This window comes from Aythya marila (genome assembly GCF_965140915.1).
Source record: "Aythya marila genome assembly, chromosome: 1".
Lineage (NCBI taxonomy): Eukaryota > Metazoa > Chordata > Aves > Anseriformes > Anatidae > Aythya > Aythya marila.
Window position 1 is genome coordinate 31,196,001 of NC_139042.1, and position 23,060 is coordinate 31,219,060.

Below are 23,060 nucleotides of genomic sequence, written 5' to 3' on the forward strand. Positions count from 1 at the left end.
ATGAGTGGAGGAAAAAAAAATCATGCCTGTTAAATGCAATGGCCTTTTTTTCCATCATACTGTATAAATTTGTCCAGTCATAACACAACCTGACTTTAGTGAAACATTTGACAGATTACAGTCTAACCAACTTGAAGGAATTAAACCTCTCTGAAAAGCTATAGGCAATGGCAATTAATGATAAGTAAAATACTTATTTAGATCTGATATCTAGCAATACATGCAGAAACAGACAGTGAACACAAGTGTGTTAAATGTTGACAACAGCAGGTTAGAAAGAAAGAAATACCAAGCATCTGGAAGGTTTCAGAAGTTGTTTAGTAGCAATTTTATTTCCCAGACTTCACGATGCCAGCTGTATGCTTGTTGCTACTGTAAGCTTGTTGCTTGTATCCTGCATGGCCAGTCATTCTTGAGTGCTCAATCCTACAGAGCTTTTTGTATGCATGAGAATGTTTTTGTGCTTAGGGAATTGATCTCCCACTTGCTGAACCTCACAAAGTCACGTAAAGATTGGCTGTCTTCCATTAGTAAGGGGAGGACACTACTTTTAGTCAAGGGTGATCCATCCTAAAGGATCTAGCATGGTTGTCTTATATTTCAGGCACCCCAGGTAGCACAGATTGGTCCACCTGATCATATTGAAGTAATGCTCATATAGTGGGGAATTTCGCAGAAAATCAGTAGGTGTAAATATAGCCTTCATCCTCAGAATGGAGTGGGGACTGCTGTTGTTTTTACTGTTTGTTTGCTTGTTTCCAACAACCAAGGGAATAAATTACTGAGTTTCCTACAGCAAGAAAATACTTTAGAATATAATAGAGCAGAATAATTGAATCAAAAGCACTCCTTCCCATCCCTTGGTTGCTACTAGCACTTTCTATTTGTTCTGCTTTCTTTTTTTTTATTATTTTTTTTATTTTTTTGTTTGAAGCCTGAACATCACGGCCAGAGGTCTAGATGGTCTCAGTAGAGAGTCTTTGCCTCTGGAAAGGACACTTTCTGCTAGCTGGATATGAATATGAGGTCTGTGGAAAAGGTTTTGATTTCCATTTCAGAAAGCAGATCCTTCCTCAAGCCTCATGATATTGCTAAGAAGATCCTCAAATGATAGCATCCCATTACAGCTGGTAGAAACTCCAGGCTCCTAAACTTGATAAAAGAGAAACTCTTGGCCAGTAAAGTTTTTGATTCAATATGTGTGCATGATAAACTGAGCAAAGGTAGGGTGAGCTAGATCTGAAAATCAAGACTCATCTGCAAAGCATGACTGATCTTCTGAAAATGGAATAGGTCCTCAGTAAACTGATCATATACAGTAGGATATATTTGCTGGTAGAGTGGATGATACAGTGGATGCTCTGCAAATAATAAGCTAGTGCTTTTGACGGATGGATAAAATGATCAAAAAGGTCTCCTGCCCATTCTCTTTAATGTCAGACAGCTACTGTAATTATGAAAAATTTTCTGTAGATGCATACATTCAATTTGTTATATTGCTCTGTTCAGAAATGACTGGCATTTTAACTTTAAATGCTCATGCAAAATGCAATTTATACTTTTTTTTTTTTTTTTTTTTTAAGGTGGAAAGGAATCAGAGGCTGAAGCAAGACAAAAACAGCAAATGATGCTCGTGCAATCTAAATACCAACAAAAGGTCAGGAAGAATAAATTTGTTTGTTTATATCAGGAATCCAAAAAAGGCTTTTCATGAAGTGTTTCATATGGCTATAAAATGAACTCACAGCTGCTCAACAAAAGAATTTCATGAAACCTGAAGGAAACAGCAGAAAACTAGAAACAAATGATCTTCACCAAAGAAAATGAGAAATCTGCCCATGAATATGTATCAAACAGTATCACAGATCATATCTAAAATGATAACCAGTACAGTTGTAAAGACACTTATAAGCCTTGCTGTATCTTCCAGCGTGCTGCCTACTGTTTCACTAATTGATCAACATACCACCCCCATCCAGTGCTAGGTAGTAGATGTGTTGTTCCTGTTATGAAAGGTATAAATGCTTGTAAGTTATCAATCATCTGTGTGATTCCTTGCATGGATGCCCATTCATCAGTCACAGATTTCTCAGCCTTTCCAAAGCCAATATTGGAGCAGCAGTTACACAGCCTGCTTTATTCAATGTCTCTAAGAAAAAATCTGGAAACTTTCATCAAATACACTCCAGTTTTGAAAGACATTGTACAAGAGTCATGTTACCTTATGTGTTCTTTTTATGTACATATGGAAAATATTTTTTAATTTTAATTTCATACAGCACAAGAGAGAAGAATACATGAAAGCAAAAAAAGCAGCTGAAGAAGCTGAAATCCTGAAAAAGAAAGCAATTCAGAGAGAAAAGGTAAAACATGGTTACTGTAGATTCAGAACCAAATAGCAAAGTTTATTTCTTGATGCTTGATTTTGCTGAACTATGTGAAACAGGCTCATTAAATGAAATGGTAGTCCTGGATAACATCAGGGAAACAGGAAATCCGGTCCTCCTTCTCATAGTAGCTCACTGAAGAATATCTAGCCTGGTTTTCTTTGGGGTTTGTACCTTCCTTTGGTTCTTCAGAAACTCTAGCTTTGTGTTTGCATGCAACCTGGAGAGTTAGTAGAGAGAAAGGAATAACACTAGGGTAGGGGCAAATGTTGTGACTAGTGATACAGCTTATACAGTTCACTTTGGCATGAGCTTTCTCTGTAAGATCCGATTGTGGCAAGTGGCATAAAGACTATAGAAATCCATAGCTGCTTGCTGTACACACAGAAAGAACAAAAGAAAACCCAGCCTGTCATGGTGGAAAAGGCATCCAAACATGAAAAGGTCATTATAGTCTAACTGCATTGTGCTGACTGCCCCCTGAATTCCTAATGCTTCTTCAACCCCTCTATGGCTTGCACACTCAGGTGCATAGCTTAAATGTAATATCTCTTTTCCTTCTAGTTTTAACCATATATCCATATATTGACACCAGCAACAGCTCACTTTCAAATCATCAGTTTTATTTTGCAAGTGTTTGTCTCTTTCAGTTAGTTATTCCCACAAAGCATTTTCTCATACTGTGTGCTTTATAAACCTTTGTAAAAATTCATTCATTTCTCCTTGGTGGAGACAAAGTAGCACTTGGTTGAGAATGTACCATTTTTAAACAAAACAAAACAAAACAAAAAGAGGAGGGGGAGCATGATGCTGATGTTTACGATAGTAATGAGGGAAAGGGAGATTTCAGGTTTGCAAGTTTTGTCTCCATAACAATAAAAATGATCTTCTGTGCAGAAGCTGAAAGCTGAGTTAATTCCCAAATCATCGCTACTGGATTGCATACAAGGAGATGCATAAACAAAAATAGCCTTAATTGCCTCTAGATGAAGCTTAGTCTGTTCCCCGTCTTTTAGTGGTTAGCATTAATCTTTGTGAAAAAGCCCATACACAATAACTCGCAGGGGCAATAAATAGTACCATCTGAAATGTTTTTAACAGTTACCAGCTCATGTATAGCTCCAGAAGCAGTGATGATAGCAATGGTAGAAAGGGGATTAATTATATTTTATTCAGCTATTAAATATATGTTTTTTGCCCATGGGCATTGGACAAGAAGTTGTTGCAAGACTGCAATAACTTCTAGTTACACCTAGAAAATATATTGATATATTGGTTTTGTTTTCATGCTCTTTAATTTCCTTACCTTCACACTGACAGATTATAAAATCTTTATAGGTGTTGTAGATAATAAAACTGTAACTATCAGTTTCTTCTAAAGAAGAGTGCAACATCATGGTGAACATCTTCGCCAAACAAACTGTTTAATTTGAATAAATAAACCTACACCCACAAAGCAAGCAAACAAAACTGAGAAGCATGAAGGAGAACTCTTAATCTGAATTTGTTTATTTGTGTTGTCTACCACAATAGTAATTGAGCTGATGAAGATTTCTGCTTGGAAGACATTAGTATATTAAAAAGGCAACTCTGTGGTTAAGAAAAGCATGCTAGAAAGCCACTGAAAGATGTTGATTTGCATATCTCACCCAGATTATCTCTCACCCAGAGAGCTAGACATGACAGAAAGGGGATCCTAAAGATCTAGTGCTTTATGTACTGGTACTATAGGCTAACACAGGGGGCTAATACAGGCTAAAACTTTCTTTTTTTTTTTTTTTAAGTCATAGATTTGTAGACCACTGAACCAAAGGGCATTGGCTGAGAGAAAGTCTTTCTGCAAATTCACAAGCCGCCTTCTTCCTGGGCAGTCCTTCTTTTGCTCAAGGTTATAATTAATTCAACAATGACAACAAAACAAACTGATGGTCTGAAAGGCTATCTGCCTTTATTGTCAGGGACCCTGAAACTTCCACAGTTGGAGAGCTACTCTGCCAACAAACTTGAATGGTGAAGCCCTACAGACTAATGTGTCATGACAAGAACAGGTGCTGGTGCTCAGCTGAGTTCTCCCGTGACTCTCAGGACGATGTGCTGTAACCCAATGCTGCCTGTGAACCTAGGAGCTGTTTATGTCAATAATTAAATATTAGTTTTTTACAGAAAAGCAACATCCACTCTTCCTTTATCTTTGTGACCAAGAGAAAAATGGGTATTTGCCTAAGCTGTACCCAAATGTGGAAGGTCTGTATGACCACGTGTATGAGTCCACCTGCCTGTCTCTGTTGTTCTTTAATTAACCATGAGGGTAGATGCTGGAATAGCAACACTCTTGGCATCAACCTTGTCTCTCTCCAGCTGCCAAAGAAAAGAAGGGGGATCCTTCCCCCACCATTCTATATACCACAAGACCAGTCTCTGTGTGTAGCATTGAGCAGGGATTTGGGATTACTTTTGCTCAATGTCAGCCATATCGTCCTGGGACTGCTTTGATTGTTTCATGGGGTAACCCAGGGTTGCATGAGTTTGTCTTTTCCTTTCGCGTAAGCTAGTGAGCTCTGAGTGCTCACAGAAATAATTTTGGAGAGATTTTGTAATGTTAGCAAGGGAATTCCTATTTCTGTATTTCTCCCTAGTGCTGAGATATGTGTCTGATCTGCAGACAGTGTGGGAGTACGGGAGAAGCAGTGTTGTTATTTGCTCATTAGTAGCAGGCATCTGCAGCTTGGTGTCTTTTGTACAGTTTTCACATGACAGATTTTGACCAGACTGAGCTATAACTTACTTTGAGTCTTTTGGATGAAAGGACTGTCAAAATTCCCAAGAAAATAAACAAGTGGCTGATATTTGGCTTCTTGATTTTTAAGCTTTCTGTATACCAAATAGCGTAACTTCAGTGTGCTGCATGTTTCTGTTTCCTGTCATTCAGCCTCTGTTCCTGTTATCCTGCCTTTAGCCTTTCCTGTGTATATTCTAAATGTTGACTAAATATGAAAAGGTTAGAAGATTTGAAGTAAAAAGGCTGAGTGTAATTTTACTGAATGCCACTTTCTCACTTCTACTCTTACATTGCATAGTAATGATCCTGCCATCTTTAGAAACTGTCCTGTTTAGAACAAACTGTAATTTCATTTTATTCTTTATCAAATCGTGTGCTCTTTAATTTGACTGTGTTAATCATCACAAATGGCCTTTTTCAGGAATTTGTTAAGACCAGGCACTTTACAGACCTTCTGCTAATGCTTTTCAACATGTTTACCTTCAATATCACAGCTGTTCCACGTTTGGCTTTGTTTTTGAAGACCATGCCAAATGTGAAGTGCTCTGGCAATGTCTACTGATAGATTGTCATTAGTTAGAGAATGTCTGAGTCCCGTTTCCCATCATTTGTATGCATCCTAAGCAAGGGTCTCAGAGTAAACTTCCGAAATAGGAACCAGTTGCACCAGCCACAAGTAAGTAATTTGAATATGCCTGGATTTTCTTCAGGCAGCCTCCTGCTGGGAGAACAGCTGGAGGATATTCCTTCTTTTTTATCTAGTGGATATGATACTGAAGGATTATATTTATTACTGTGTTGTCCTATCTCGGAGATAGAGCAGGGCAACTCCAGCGGGATTTGGATTTGAACTTAAAGAAGGCCTGCAAGATGGTCCCATTTCAAACAGTCTTTCAGAGGTGAAGGCACCAGATTTCATTGTTGAGCAGTGATTGTGAAAAGTCTGGGAACTCACTGATGCCATGAGGGTATCAGCATCACCTTTGCCAACAGTAGATGCCATCGGATTCTTTGTCTTTCCTTTCTTCCCTTGTAAGTTGTTAAGCTGCACAGATGGATGGGAGTCTTCTGCCTAAAAAATCATCAGTCTCTGGATGGATGGGATAAGAGCAAATAAGCTATTCTTTAAGCAGTCAAAATTTACTCATATTGTGGGGTGATATGCCTTACTTTAATTTGAGTTTTCTTTTAGTTATGTCAGTACTTCATACATTCTACTACTGTCTCGACATCCCAACTGCCTGAGCAATAGGACACCTTATTCAGAGATTTGTCTTTGTTCTTTTGTTTAATTTCCCATTGCCTTTTTCCAAATAACAACCTCTAAGTCATTTGTCTTTCAACAGTTTATATCATTGTTACACAACACAGTGGCTCTTTTCCTGTCTGCATACATCTGACAGGATTTTTTTTCTTAATCCAACACATGCTGAGAAGGAATTTGCACTTGTTAGGCAAATCTCTTCCAGACAGTCATTCTTTATCCAATTAAAAAATGCCCACCCTGAAATCACTGAAGGCAAAGTAATCGAGTGACTGGCAGTAAATTGCAATTTTTCTGAAATGCTATTGATTGTACTACAGAAAGAAAATGATGGGGTGGGGGAGTTACAGTCATATTCCTAACATCAATTTTCTTCCTTACATCCCCTGACACACATATACACACTTTTCTACCTGGTCTTGCACAACACCTCCACCCAGGTCCCAGTGTCATCTCTCGTTTGGGGCTCTGCCCAAACGGGCCATTCCCAGCTACAGTCCCTTTCTCATTTCTTTAAGGTATTTTCTGAAATTTCCAGGGCACTTTGTTTAGAGCAAGGTCTGGTTGCTGGGTTACGAAACAATTGCTTTTTTTTTCATCTGAAGGTGGGAGGTGAGCAGAGTGGCAGTCGGAGGTGGCAGTGCCTGCTTGCTCAATGTGGTGCTAGCTGTTCTGAGCCTCAGATAGGCGCTCTCCTTGCAGCATCCCCCCACCAACCTCAGAGTGGGAGCCTTGTGCTCAAAATACAGCAGGGCTGAAATCACGGTTTGGCACTTCTGATTTGTTGCTTTTAATACACTGAACTGCCTTTTGACTGCTCTTCCCACTGGACCTACTTACAGCCTGCGTGTCAAAAAAAAAAATTGGCTGGCCTCCTTTTGACTGGAATTTAGCTTGAGCTACATATTGCTGCTGCAGAAAGTTCTCTAGCTTCTGCTCTATTTTAACATTTTATTCTGCTTCAGTTTGAGGGATGGGGTAGCTCAGACTACCCTTCCACTGGAAATTGTGCAATTTTATGTTAAAGGACCTGATCGCTTCTGTGGTATCCAGATTTGCCCATGAGTTTTATGTTTCTTTTTTGTGTGTTGAGACTTTGGTTGACTCTTGCACTGGACATAGTATCTGAGGTAGAGTTGGATAAGCATAAATGGATAACACTGGATGAGCCTAAATGTCTCACATCCTCATCAGCCTTAACATTTATCCAAACTGACCAGTACCTGATGCTCCTGAAGGCCACAGGTCCATCTTCTTGAATCATTGTCCTTTCAGTGTTACAGGGCTATGACTGGCTTTTGTGCTCTGGTTCTCATCCTCTACCTTCTTACTAGAACGTGTTGCACCAGATGTTAGGAGAGGTGGTCCTAACAGTGGTGTGAGAGTCATTAAGGTTCACAAGGCCCCTTATGAGGGTACACATATCAGCCAGGAGCATGGTGTTATTTTCAGACTAGTTTCTTGATGAGTTTAGTAGGAGCTGTTTGGTCATGCTTGAATACTATAAAATTGGGGATGGGGTCACTTGTGCACCCACCTACTGCTATTGTTGTTTTGAGAACTAGAATACAGAACTGCTTGAATTGAAATAATCAATATTTTTTTTCTTGCTGACTAGAAATCTCAAGTATGTTTTCCTGTTTTTAATGTTGTAGGCAGAGAGACTTGAAGTTAAAAAAAGGCAACAAGAAATGCAAAGAAGAGAGATGTTCCTTGAAGATCAATATTAGTGAGTAAGATTTGAAACTTACTATTTAAATGACCTCATTTTCTTGTCCTTCTGGTTTTGGGGGGGTTGAGCTTTCTTGTTTGTTTGCTTGGTTGGACGGTTTTTCTTTTGGCTGGTCTGGGGATCAGGAAGGGTTTGGCTTCTGTTGTTGTTCTCACTTTTTTTTTTTGACTTGATATATTCCAAGCCTCCTCCATATCTTATCCTGTGAGCTCTTTGGTTCAGTAGATTTCTCCTAGCTTCTCAAAGCATACACTTTGAAGCAAAAACTGTGAGTTATAGACTGACTTTGTGCTTTCTTTCTCTAACTGAATCAATATGTGATCATTCAATCCAAGACTAATTATCAAAGCAGTATCTAAATTACATCTCCACCCATTTATTTTAGTGAATAGTAAAGAAATCTAACCCACATGGAAAAAAAATGAGGACTCTACATTCACTACAGTTCTACAGCTTAGATGTAGAGATCTGCAGTGAAGACCTGTTTCCCAATAATCTCTCTTTAATATCAGATTTAGATAGGGCTTAAGTCCTGACATAATTAATTCCATTGGCAATGAAGTTCCTGCCTTGCTAATTCACTCTACCCTATTTATTTATTTTTAACTGATCCAAACTAATACTATCACATAATTAACACACAGTGCTGTTCAGTCACCTTTACCTTTTTTTATCTTTGACTCTTGAAATTACTCACCTGTGTTTCTAGCATGATTGATTGCTCTTTCTTCCTCTGTGACCTTTGGAGAAGTCAGTTTTGTCCCATGCTAGAAGCTCCACTTCCTTCATCATTTGCCCAGACTATGTTCTCTAATCTATAGACATTTTAGAGATTTCTCACTGATCTCAGCCTTTCTTGACATTTTTCTTTTATTTCTTCCTGTTTAGCTTTAGGTACAGCTCTTTCCTAAAATATATTGCTAATGTTCATCTCTATGTATTGGCATTTTGCCTGCAGTTTGTCCTCTGCTTGTCCCAGCATGGATTTCCCCTCAGCATACCCTGATTCCTCAGGATTTCTGAAGACCCTGCAAAATGTTTATATCTCTGCCTTTTGCTGAGAGATACATTCATGCTCTTTGAGCCTACCCTGAAACAGCCTCATGAAATCTTTTCAGAACGGGGTCCTTAGTTATGGGACTTGCTTTTTCCTGTGGGCATTGTGAGGGTCCTTATCTTCCTGTTTTTTTGTTTTGTTTTGTTTTTGTGTGTGTGTTGTTTTTTTTTAATTCTGTTTTTTTATTGTTTTTGTCTTAAGTTTTATTTAGTCATGAATGGAGACACATCTCTCCTTTCCCCTCATCTCCTCATTTATTTTTTTTTTCCCCTTAGGGTGAAAGGAATTCTGCTGGTTAGTGCTTTTTCTGTTAAAAGTAAGCTTGGTCATGTCAAAAGCAATTCCAAATGCTCTGGAACACCTTTATGTGGGCAGTCAGTCTGTCCCCAGGTGTAGCAGGGGCTCAGGCTGGCTGGGCACTGAGAGGAGACTGGCTGGCAGCCACTCTGTCCGCTGATTTAAGAGAGCATTGTGAGTGTTCAGCTGGAGTCATCCCAGGAAACCAAACTGACTGACGTGACCGAAATTAAAGGTGGACTGTTGAGCTCCATTGCAGCAGAGATGTCTAGCTGTCAAAAGATTATTTGTATATACTGTTTATTAAACATATACCAGGAGAGTCCTGAAGGTACTGAAAGAGGTGAGCTGAAAGCCTACCTACAGCGAATGCAATTTTGGTTAACCGAAAAAATTTCATATTGTACAAAATAACATTACTGCCTTCCCTGGTACAATGAAATCCCCTGATGGGGAGAGGAAGGGAGGACTTGAGCAGTAATGGATTTACTACCAGATGTTGAAGTCATTGGTAAGACACATTGGTGTTTCGGAGCACACCATCCCATAGTAATGGGAAGATGTTGTGTGACACTTCAGATCTTGCCAAGTAACTCCACTGATGCACTGCTATTTATTAGAAAAGTGCTTGGTATTTAAAGCAGTTGTGTGCTTTTGTGCACTATGCAAAAATGAGTGACTCATTACTTCCATCATCTAAGAGCCTGTGTCGAGTGGCAAAGAGAACAAATATGAGGTTGTGCCCCTTTCCTTACTGTCTGTGCTAGAATATTTTGATTTCCTTCCCTGCTCGGGAGAGGTCATGCACTGCATATAAAGCAGTGACCTCTGCAAAGCCATGTCTGCAGAGCCATTTCAAAAAATAAGCTGCCTTGTTAGTCTGTCTTCTGCAAGCATCTCTAGCTGCAACATCAGTGTTTTCCTGGGGAGATCAATGCCTACCAATGGTCTCATTAGCTGGGAAACCTTTTAAATTGATCACCACCATCAGCTGTATCTTTCTCCACAGGGTATAGCCCGATGAATACCTCTCTGATATGAAATGCTGATTGTATTTGATATGGAAAGGCACATATGGTTCTCGTGTCATTAGGATGCTCTGCAAATAAAGCATAATACTGCCCAGAAGTTCCTTGTTCTGATTAAATTCCTGTCACTATTAAAAACACGAACTTCTCAGTGAAATCCCTTTTCAAAGGGTGTATACATGAAATAAGCAAATGCCAAAAAGAAAAATTGCCTGCTGCCTTGTCCTCTGCCTGCAGACTGCAGGTATTTCCTATCTCCTGAAACCTTTGCTAGTGTCTTTCTGTGGAGCTGGCCCTTAAAAGTCAACTGCATGTGTTATCACAGTTGTTTGAGTAAGTGTTTTCTTGCAAGAATGAGGTCTAGGCATGCATGCAGAGTGTTGGGGAAAAGGCTGCGAGTCTTTTGAGGGAACAGCTGGATGAAGACTCTATCTGAAAGTCCAGGCGACTGAACTGAATAAAACTCACAAGGTATGTCCTAAAGTAGCTTTGTATAAAAAGTCCAAACAACATTCAGGAGCAGACTTTGGGCTGAAGGAATTGCTTCATGACAGGATTGCTGTGGTTGGTGCTAACACCTGAGGGATTTATTGGTGATAGCATTGCTGTGGCTCTGCCTCTGCAGATACCAGATCTAGAAAATAAAGAGTATATGCACACTTCCCTACTGAAAGCTACTTATATGGGAAATGGAGCCCTTTCTTCTGAGTAATGGTGTCTTGGATGCATTTTACATTGATGGCCTGTGGTAGAGGCTGTATTTCTGTCAGATTGCATTAAAAGATAATAAATGTGTAGTCCATGCTTTGCAATTACCTAATCCTTGTGAGGAAAGGACTGAGTGTAATGTTACAAATGGGAATGAAGAAGTGGTTAGATGGTTGGCCCAGGACTTTTCAGAATGTCCCTCTTTAGTTAGGACACAAAATTTGTCATTTAAACAACAGTAAGGGATGGACAGCTCGTGACTTGCTTTTCTCTGTGGCTTGCATGAATGCTCTGTGTAAGCTGTGTGCATCTGAGCCTGAACTGTAGGCTATCTTTCCATAAGGTTTTAGCCCAGCTCTCTGATAAGGTGCTTTCACTTAATTTGAATTTGACTTCCCAGAAACTGTAGCGTTGGATGTAGTCCACTGCATTTCTAATAGCCATCTACCAATTTATGTAATGGGAAAAGCAGTCTACACATAGGGTTTCTTTTTAATAGCACATGACGGCAGTGGTACAACTTCACCCTTGCCTTTATACATGCATGTCACTTTTTTTGTGAAGGTTGCACTCCTGTAAAAATTCCTGGCACTGTTGCACTCTGGTACATGTGTGTGCTTGATATATTCAGCACAGAATTTGGAACTGGAAACGCAATTTGCCAGAGTGCCTCTGAGTGCATATTCCAAACACAGAACAGGAGCTTCACCAAACCAAGCTGATATATGCTTGCCTGCCAAAGCAGTTTTCTCAAAAGTCATAAAATGCAAGAAAATAAAACCTGAATCAAACCAGAATTTTTATTTATTTATCTATTTTTACAGGATAAATACTCGCGTCCTTGCCAGTTTTCAGTCCTCTGTGATGTGTGGTTCAAACAGCAGGCTGGTAACAAATTTTCCCCACAGAAGTGCAAATGTAAACCTGACCAGACTTTCAATGTAGGTTGCTAAAGAGAGTGAGAGGGCTCACACAAAAAGGTTTTCAGCCTTGAGAATCTTTTGTTTGCTTCTTTTCACCACAATGGTCTTCATTTTGTTCATTTGCTCCTGATTATTTTAAGCGTTGTCAATTATTTAGCTAACAGGCAGAAAACTAGGCTTTTATAGACATCCAAAGGGACTCTCTTGAGTGTAATAATGAAGGCAGTTTATTGAACGCCTGTGAGGTTGCTTTCTAATTGTATGCATTAATCTGCCCATGCAAGCTGGCTGAAAATATAGAAGCAGATTGCACATGCAGATGGAGCACACAGAATGGAAGATCTATGCAATAGACTTATACAAAACTGCATTTTCCTTAAAACTGGATTTATGCTTATTGCTTCAGATAATAAATGAAACTTGATGTCTAAAATAACTTCCAAGATTATTGGATGAGTCGGTGGGAGGAAAAAATAGCTCAGTAGCATTATTTCATTCTGTCAGGAAAACAAAAAAAGGAAGTGGGTTGACACAAAAAAAATAGTTTTGTGTGTGAGTGGGAAGTGATGAAAATAATTCTGCTGAGAAAGTTCCTATTTTTTATTACTATTTTTCTACTTTCTTCAAGCCTTATACCTAAAATGAACAATTGCCACATTTTTTGTTCTTATTCCCTAGACCTCATGCTCAAAGACTTGCAGGCAAGAATGGCTACCAGCCAAGGACAGCACCATTTTGATCACTATTATTAGATTTGTGCAAGTCCTCCTTGGCATGCTTGTGCATTACTCCCAGTGAAGTCTGTGAATACTGCATGAAGCAAGTAAACTACATAACCAGAATATAGCTTTTCTTCCCAGGAAAGTGCATTGGGGAAGAGCCATCTACATCACACAGGAACTTAATGGGTTAGTTATTCAACTCTGTAGTCTTACGGCTTATAAATTCCAGCAAAAGATGAATCTCCACGCATGTACTCACCAAAAAAAAAAAAAAAAAAAACAAAAAACAAACAAACAAACAAAAAAAAACCTATCAGTTCATGCTGACAACTTTGCACACTATTAATGTTTATTTTCTTCTTACACTGAAGTGGATTCTGTCCTCTGTGTGTGGGTTAGAGTTGAGGTAAAGAACGAGAATCCATGTAGAGCTGAGGGCATGCTTGTTGGCAACAGATGGAGGTGTTTTTCTTAAAAATAACTTTCTTAATGGCTTAATTTTGGAGTATGTGCATTTGGTAGAATTTGTTTTCACAGATCTTGGTTTTGGCCTCTAACTTCATTCACACTTAAGCAAATTATTTTCATCTGCAAAAATCCCAACTACAGCTCTGCTTGGAGTCTTTATCTCCTGACATGGAAGCCATGGGAAAGCTGCATAAATGGGCAGTCATCTCATCTACCTTTGGGCCAGCTTCTGGAATTTCTGCTATTTTAACTTTTGATTTTGATGGCCCTTGTAAGGCCATGAGACAGAGGAGCAGCAATCACCCTAGCTCCAGCCAGTCTGGTTTGTTGGTCATAGCAGATGCGTGACTGAGTTGTAGTGCACAAGGCAAAGCTGTAGCTGAGGAAGGAGCAAGAGAAGGGTTTAGACCTCCAAGTTTTCTTCTATTCAGTCTGTTGGTTGTCTGGGCCTGGCCTAACCTAGCTAATTTTAGGCCTCTGGTAAGAATGCACCTCCCGTGGACTTTACTGCAGTGAATAGCAGCTTTTCTTGCAAGTAGACTTATGTAGTGTTAAGCAACAGATCTTAATTTCTGCAAAAGTAGATGAAGTTGTTATGCTTAGCCAATTAAATATTCTGAGGTGTGGAGAAGTACAGATATGCTTGTTGGTGCTGCAAAAAAAGATGCATCTTGAATTAAATTAAGTTTTGGGTTTTGTTTTTGAGAAGGGGAGTCCTTTTACTATTTAAAAAACATAGTGAATGGTGAGGTATGAAACTAACACTGTGTATGCATTATTCATGGTGCTTAATTTTTCAGTAGAATTGGAGGGAAAGCATGAAAAGTCACTTCAGCATTGCACACTGGCCAAGAATTTGGAACCTGGTGTGCCTGTGTCATCCAACATGAGATGCTACTTCTGTTGTCTTAGCCACTCAGGTTGTTTCATCTCTGAAATGAATATAATGATTTATTTGGCTTAGGCTTGTTTATTCTTATTTTTTACTACTTTTTTTTTTTTTTTTTTTAATGCCTCTTAGCATACTTACAGACATTTGTTAGAGTAGAATTGTAATGCTGGAGATCCTGCAGCTTGAGAAACCAAAGAGCTCAGGAACTGTCTTGTTTTCAGCAGCAGTAAGTGTCCATTATCTTTTTAAAATTGTCAGGAGAAATAAATAGATTTATGATATATACAACAATATTGTGCTTTGTTTTTTTAAAGCACTGGCATTAAAGCTGGTATATATTTCTACATTCTGGCATTTCAATATCCATCAATTAAAGCAGAAGAATTAACTGCCACTGGTTTCATTGGGAAGTGGTAATGAAATTATGAGAGGCCTTTTTAATTGATGCATTTTTAATGTTAGTCTGTGAAAAAGACCTAAAGCCAAGAACTATATTTGTAGGAAGAAAAATTATTTTCATCTTCTATGCCAAATGAACCTAGGCTCATTCAGGCTTTTATATCCACCCCTTTGTCTTACCTCAGTGGTAATGTGGAGAGCACACATGTTTAGTACCCCAAAATTTGAAATGCATGTAGATTCCCTGATCTAGATGTAGCTTGTGAGGTTGTAGGATATACTACTCTAAATCCCTAAATTACACCATTCTCAGTGGAATACCTAACAGATTCACGTTTCTACACTCTACATGTACTTGTTGCACTTCAAGCATAAGTTTTTAAGTAACAGCTTGTAAGAGGTGCACAAGAAAAGACTCAGCTTGAAGAACAGTTGTGAAATGTAAAGTGTTATATCCAAGGACCCACAGGAAGAGTCACAACATGGACTGACTTCAACGGTCACGCACTGTCCCCATGTTACTCAACATGTTACTGGCAACAGAGTCAGGATTTTCCCATGACAGCTCTTAAGAGTTTTTCAATCCCAAGCTTGACAGTGCTTCACTCCACCACAGCTGCATCAGTGCTAATAAATTTAACACTGTCAATCACTGTCACTTTTGAGGCCAACAGGCTTGAGGCTGCCTGTTTCTGTTGCTAGCAAAGTTTTTTTACCTCCCAAAATGGGGCAATTGCATCCATAGAGCCTTATAGGAGATACTTGTGGTTAATATTAGTTCCCGGACAGCAGCCAACAGCTATTTGGGAAAGTACTATTTGGAACAGGTCAAAACTATGCCAGAAACTGTTACCATAATGCAGATGGCTGAGTTCCCATTGCTACGGGTGCTATCCATTGTCTGGTGCTATTAAACCAGTATGGGAGTAGCCTATTTTAATTAGTGTAGCAAAAGGCTTGTTCCCAATTGTGTGATGGGAAACAGAAGTACAGAATACAACACAAAACACAAAACACAAAATATTTTTGTAAGAATGCCTCAGCTTAACCAGTGCTTCTAAACACTGCTCTCTTCCCTGCAGCCTGATATCTTGGGGAACTAACAGCTCAAGTTATCAGCCTGTTAGGACGGTGCCATCTCCTTGCTTTGTCTAAATTTTGTATTTCCTTCCACCTAACTATTTTCAAAGAATATAAGGAGGCTGTTGTTTGCAGAATAATGCTTGGCACAATTCTTCAGTTCATCTTCTTCTTTCCTTCATATTAATTATTTTAGAGGACCATATTTTATCAGCATTTTTGATTAGCCCCTGAAGTTTTAGCAAGTGAGAGTGAGATGTTGCTCCAACTGTCTGCATGTGAAATACCTATGGACACTTTGATATGCTGATTTCCTTCTGGAGATAATGCTTTCCTCTCTGGAACGTTAATTGAACTGTCATCTCTCTGACTTCCCCCATTCCCTGCAGCATGGCTTGTGTTATGCTCTACATTATTATGACTTTAGGATTAATATTATGAAAAGTACTATTCAGACAACATTTTGACAGTCTGGCATCTCAAGATGCTCTGCTGGGTTTTCATGGAGACAATACACAATGAATTAACATAGATGACTGACTTGACAGAGTTTGTCTTCAGTCATATTCAGAAATCTGAGTCCCTTTGCTGTGATAGGAAAACATTATTATTGTATCACTTAATGTGGTGTAGTGAGATGCCTTCTGTACACAAAAGCAGTACACATTCTTGCTGAGAAACTTTATTTGCTTCCACTCTCATAAGCATCTTTTCTAATACTGAAACTGAGTTAGTTTTTCACATAACAGTGTGCTGATCTGGGGAGAGTAATGTCTTAGCCATCCACCTCCTTTTTATGCAAGTACTGAGAACTTGTGCATACCCCAAGTCATTCTTTTACCATCTGTAAGGAATTAAGGCGTCCAGATATACCCCCCAAGAGGCCAGATATTTCTTTACAGAGCTACAACCTTCTCAGATAAAGTCCAGACTTTCTGTAGGAGTACTTAGTCTTTCTGGTGTAGAAATAAATAGTTATTTTAGCATAGGTAGAAACACAATCTGCAATTTAAAACTTCAAGTTCCCAAAATTATTCTGTGCAATCTCACCACTCTATCACTCCACCACTCATTTATCCTGAAAAAAAAAAAAAAAGTGTGTGCATAAAGCTTGGATAAGAAGATACTATTAATTCCTTTAACATATAGGTGTTTTACAGATCAGGGAAACTTGTGTTCTTGTGTTTCACTTGGTTCTTTTTATATTGTGCGTTGGCTGAGGTTATCATAACTTCCCAGGTAATGAAGGAAAGGGAGTGAACTGGGAATGCCAAGACTCTAAAGGCATGGTTTGTTACAGTGTGAGCAAGTCCTCTGTACTTAAATAGCTAATGTGGTTTTATATTCTGTGGAGTAGCACAGAAGAACTTGTAGGTAGGTTCCTTTTCATTTTCTTCACTTCTCCTCAATACACCCACTGACCAGCAGAACATTTTGCATCTACTCTCTGTTTCAGGACATGGAGTGAAAGATAAAAACACTTTTAAGTCTGCTTCTGCAGTTAGTCATCATCACTATTTGGCAGACAAGGCTTTTTGTGCAAGGTTAAGTAGCTTTCTTTGCTGTTGGCATCTTCTCCCCCACAGAGTTAGCTGGCTGCCCTGTCAGGAAAGTAAATCTTTGTGTTGAATCCCTCTTGAAGTACTTTCATGCTTTGCAAAGCTGTATACAGAAATAATATTGCCTCTAACTCTACTCTTTTGAGTGAGCAAGGACTTGAATATATATGCCTGGACATGCAATTTAAGAAACTGATTCCTGATCACAGTACCAAAACTCCTGCTTTTAGCATATATGTTGTTCTTTGTGACTTTGCTTATCTGGGCTTTGAGCAACCTGGTCTAGTGGAAGGTGTCCCTGTCCATGGCAGAGGGGTTGGAATTAGATGATCTTTAAGGTCCCAACCCAAACCATTCTTTGATTCTAAGAAACTGTGAGAGACAGGATGCTACTTTGAAAATATGGTTTATAAGGGATGCAACTGGAAAAATAAAATTGTCCTCACCAGAATAAGGAATGACAATGTTGTGCAACTCTTTTTCAAATAAAGACAAGCTTTTTTTTTTATTGCTACAAAATGGTTTTAAGTCTTGCTATCTGATTAAGTAATATGTTGTAAGGGTGCATTGTATTAACAATGAAGGAAAATGCCTTAAAATAATCTTTTAAATTACTTGTCTGAGATTTATGGAGCTGGTAGAAGGATTTGCAACAATTCAGTGAAGCACTTGCATTCTAATGAAGTCCAATGGTATGTGAGTCTGTATTTTAGGAGCTTTTACCATGCAGAAAGAAAGCATAGCCCCTATAGACTGCAAATATGCAAATGACAAAAACTATTTGCTTAAAAAATTCTCCCAGCAAATGTCTTATCCACAATATAGGTTCTGTTTCCTCCGTCCCCTTTCATTCTGTCTGTTCCCATAACCTTTTGTTCCACCTGTGATGTTTTTCAGCAGTCACATGATAAAATGTCTAGTCTAGATTCCAAGGGTGGAATAAAAGTCTGTATTTATTTTTATGGAAGCACTAACAATTCTATTTGGATTGGATTTCTTTGTAGCAAAACCAATGAATTATTGAACAGATTGGAGTTGGGCTTGCCAAAGAGTGATTCCTGTCAGCTTGCTAATCGTGGCCCAGAATCAACAGCACGGGTAAGCAAAACTGTGGAATGTACAATATTTTTCTGTCAACTTTCCAGGTGCTGTCAATAGTGTGATATTAGAATATTCTAATTGACTTTAATTGCCTATACATAACTCAGTGAGAACCAAGGAGTCTTTCTGGGTGAATTGCCTACGTTGTCTGTGATAAATTGGCAGAGTATCCTACATAGTAGGGGACTGCCTTTATTACTCACAGTTCTCTCTCTGATAAATACGAGCCAGATTTATATTCTATGTTCAGATCAGAATCTTAAATGTGCTCTGTACCCATCAGTCGGTGGCAAGCCTTTATGAAATCTCAACTAGTTCATGTCAGCAGATGCTCTGCTGCATTGAAAATCTAGCTTATTTCTCACTGCATCCTAAAAGTGATTCCGTAGAGTGCTTGGGGACTTTATCCCAGTTTGAATGAGCCTGGTAAGTATCAATGTAATTAGGGAATAGATAAAGTATTGCTAAAGTTTCATTATTCTAATTGCCTCAAGAAGCCTTTTGCACATCTGATTAGTCTCTTCACATCTAAACCAAGCATTCCTACTGATGTAAAAACTTGCAGTGAGGTATATTAACCCTAAAGACAGAAATCTTCCCCTTTAGGGGGGTTTGAAACTGGGAGATGACAAAGCAGGCAGTCAAGTAGGCAGAAATTATTGTTACAAACAATGGTCCCAAGTCAGCAAAAACTTGGAGATATCTAATCTGGGTAATCCTCTGTTGTATACAACCTTGAACACCAACAGCTGTGTAAGGGATGTAAAAATTTGCCTGCATGTTTCCTCAGAAGTCTTGGAAATGTGCAAGACACTCTCACTAGAGAAATTGCTCCAAACAATATATGACAGTTCTGTCTTGCTTCTAGTATCTCTTTCTGATTTTCAGTTGCTTGAAGAGGGAAGGTGTTATTGAAAGTAGCTTCCTTTCCCCTTTGATTCCCCAGGTCATTTGGTGTCTCTGAAAAACAAGGAGAAATCTTAGCACATGTGAGCAGATTTCTAGCTTGAGGGAGCCAACGTCTGCTCAGCAGTGCTGGGTACTCTGGATTTAATAGTAACAGAGTGGCTTTCTGACCGTCTTTTGTAGTCCTGAGTAGACAAGCAAGATAAAGGACTATAGGAAGGGAGAAAAGGTGTTTTGAAACTCCTTCTACCCCTCTGAAGCATCCCATGCTCTGAATGGTGAGGAGCTCGTTCTTTAGTAAGGAAAACCCTGCTCCACAGCCTTTCATATGGTGTGAACATGGAACTGTGAATATAAGTGGGCTCATGGCCCTGAGACTGACTTGGATTTCATAATTTTAGTGTGGTGTCTGCATGTCTGTGCAGAACTGGGTGGATGCCTAAAGTAACACTGAACTATTTCAGACATACAGGTGTACCTGTAGTCTTTGCCTACTACTTGACCTACATACACCTGCCTTTCTAGGTGCAGGTTTTGAAGATTTCGTAGTAAGTTATGCCAAATTACATACCACAGTTCATCTTTTGCTTAATCAGTATCAAAGCAGATAAAATTCATAATTTCTCTGTCCTATTCTTTATTAGTACCACCTGATGCATGTCTTTTGTGTGGCAGCATTTCTATACTTTTCTGAATCAATTTATCACTTCCTTGTAATGCAGCAATACAGTTAGCAAGAACTCAACCAACTTGGACGAAGTACGGTCTCTAGGCATACACACAACCTCTGTGCTCTGCGTAAGGAATCTGAAGCACCTAACTAATGAGTTGTTGTCTAAATAAACTTGGCATAATACCGAAAGGCTAAACCACTAGCGAACCTTATACTCTAATTTTGATGTTATCTTGGATCTGTCTCCTTTGTCTGGAGTAACTAAAACATTCAGGAACAGTGTATTTGAAACTGGGATGTGCGATAAAACTAGGAAGTGCCTGATATGCATGTTAAAAGAGTGGAACATATATATATACATATATATATATGTATAGTTTTTTTATTTAAAGTTATTGCTCTGAAACAAATCTGGGACAATGCCATGTTGACTGACTTTTTTCCCTTGCAGCATTTCTTTGATATTGATACTAATTCAGTACCTCTAGTTCAAATTTCAGTGTCAAATATCACTTGATGCATGTGAACAAATTTGACTTCTTTGGAGAGATTCTGCCATCGGTGACTTTTTTGGCCTACTTATTTAATCAAGCTCATAAGTAATTTTAATCCTGTCTTTCAAAGTGTTACCAGTCCTGTGTAGATTTTTATTGTCTTCCAACTTGATTAACATACACTCCACACAATTCTCCAAGCCATTATGGAGAGTAATGAATAATACTGGACCCAGAATGAGTCTCCCAGGACAGATGTAACAACTCCTCCCAGCTCAAAATTGAGCTATTAATAATTGCTTTCTCTATTCAGTCTTTTTAGCAAATTATGTGCCTGTCGTTTTAATGGTGTCATTCTGCACACATATATCAAGTTTCGAGAACATTGTGTAGACCTGCAACAAATTCCTCACTAAAGTCAAACCTGCACACTTCTTCTATTATATTATACTGGCTCATTATTTAGTGTGCTGTGCTCTGTCCCTGCTCAAAGACTTTACAGTGTAAGTTCCTAAGGATCCCATAAGATCCTAATGCTATGCTGGCCCTTTACAGACAGCTACAGCTTATGAAAGACCAGGGCTAATCACTGTAATGGAAATTTACACAGCTGAATACTTTATTCACGATGTCTGGTTCAGATTTTCAGTTCTCTTGGCTGCCACCCAACTAATATAGTAAGCTTGATCTCTCAGCTTCTGTTGCCCTACAACCACACATCCCTTTCTGATATTCCTATGGAAATAATCTGGGTTTCCCCTCTGCTACCAGTCCTCCCTTCTACTTGGTAACAGTTCCAGTGCTTTTCTGTCTTCCCACAACACCCCACCTCACTGTCGTATATCCTGATTGTGTTTTCTGATTGCTCAGGGTAGCTTCATGCTTGCCGCTGGGACAAGGAATAGAAGGTGCTGTGGCTGCTTTGTTGTGATGTGCAGCTGAACGTTCAGCCAAACTGGATGCCTGAAAGGTTTCAGACCACTCCTTGGTTAAATTCTAGTCTTCGGTTTGATCATTTTTTTAAGTAAATGGAATCCTTCAAACAGTTCTGTTTTGTTAATAACCTGTAAAAAGATTTGGGAATGAGGTCTGGGATGTTGATCCTCCCTCTCCCCACACCGATATGTATATTTTCTCAGCTGAACAATAGGCTAGAAGCCATTCTTATAAGCAAGCTCTTCAAGAGAATGAAAACAGAAGATTAGAGGAAATGAAGCAAGAACAACGGAGGAAGATAATTATACATTATCAGTTTGCATATTGTATCATTTTTGCATGCTGTGAAACCAATTAAATGCATTGATTACTTGTAGCCTACGCACACAGCTTCTCTATAAGGAAAGTGTTTTTAGACACTGTTTTCAAATATTGTGAGAGAGATGAGCCAAGTTGTAAAATTTGGACAGTTATCTTCTGGTTTCGTGGCTATTTGTATCTGGATGACTAGCTCCTGTTTGCCTCTCCATTTGCACAATTGTGTAGAGCATTTTTTGGATTGTGGTGCACAATTTCATAGTCTAAGGAAAACAATTTCCTCTCTTTCAGGCAGAAGTAACCTTACTCAGATATTTATGATCTCAGATTCTCAATAGTCTCTTTCTGGAGAATAGAGACCTGTGCACCCTGCCATCCCAAATGAGTATGTGGAAGCACTCGGATTTGCTATCAAGTCTACACTTGCTAACCACCTAAAGGAATCACCTAAAAAGAGGGTGTGCCATAATTACAGGTCTGAACTCCATCTTTGTGCAGCATGCATTGCCTGAAATGCATCTGAACCACTGCATGGTTTTAGGTACTAGATCCACTTAAAGTTCATCTACACCAGGCAATAGCACTGTAATAAGTCACCTTTCTAGGCTCCAGATCTAATTGTGCAAATGTGTGGAAGGCAGCATTGACTGCAAATCGTTCAAAAAGATATTAGTTAATAGAATCACGGAATGGTTTGGGTTAGAACAGACCTTAGAGATCACCCAGTTCCACTCCCCTGCCATGGGCAGAGACACCTCCCACCAGCCCAGGTTGCCCAAAGCCCCATCCAGCCTGGCCTTGAACACCTCCAGGGATGGGGCATCCACAGCTTCTCTGGGCAGCCTCTGCCAGGGCCTCACCACCCTCTGAGTAAAGAATTTTTTCCTAATATCTAATCTTAATTTCCCCTCTTTTAGTTTAAAGCCATTACCCTCTGTCCTACCACTACGCTCTCTGGTAAAGAGTCTCTCCCCACCTTTCTTGTAGTCTCCCCTTAGGTACTGGAAGGCTACTATAAGGTGTTCCCAAAGCCTTATTTTCTCTAACTGAGGATCTACTTATGTCTCTGCTGTTACTAATACCCAAATTAATGTTAATGTTAAAATGTTGAGGATAATTGCGCTCCTTTCATAGCAACCAGGAAGCTGGAAACAAAAGGTTGGGGTAGGGAAGGAGACTGTCAATTGCTTTCTCAAAGCAACATCCTTATTCCTAGAAACTATATGGAGGGAAAGTCTTTGAATGCTAGTCCTCTTGGGCATAAAGCCTGTAGCTATTGTATTCTTTATGTTTATCTTTCAATTGAGAAAATAAATAAAAATGTGGATTAGCATGCC

At 39.1% G+C, this 23,060-nt stretch overlaps 1 protein-coding gene across 2 annotated transcripts in view; it reads left to right on the forward strand.

The window, feature by feature from the left end:
* The window catches only part of EPSTI1 (epithelial stromal interaction 1), a gene marked incomplete at its 5' end in the record, with an annotated part of 49,863 nt that overhangs the window by 14,621 nt on the left and 12,182 nt on the right, over nucleotides 1-23,060 (forward strand). Inside the window, 5 exons of one of the 2 annotated variants that reach the window (XM_082764713.1) lie at nucleotides 1,584-1,657; nucleotides 2,280-2,363; nucleotides 8,086-8,159; nucleotides 18,300-18,393; nucleotides 21,345-21,435. In XM_082764713.1, the coding sequence (XP_082620839.1) occupies nucleotides 1,584-1,657; nucleotides 2,280-2,363; nucleotides 8,086-8,159; nucleotides 18,300-18,393; nucleotides 21,345-21,374 (356 nt within the window). In that variant the 3' untranslated portion in view covers nucleotides 21,375-21,435. Of the gene's footprint in view, nucleotides 1-1,583; nucleotides 1,658-2,279; nucleotides 2,364-8,085; nucleotides 8,160-18,299; nucleotides 18,394-21,344; nucleotides 21,436-23,060 lie in introns of those variants that run through there. The other variant, XM_082764712.1, reaches the window with a different exon arrangement.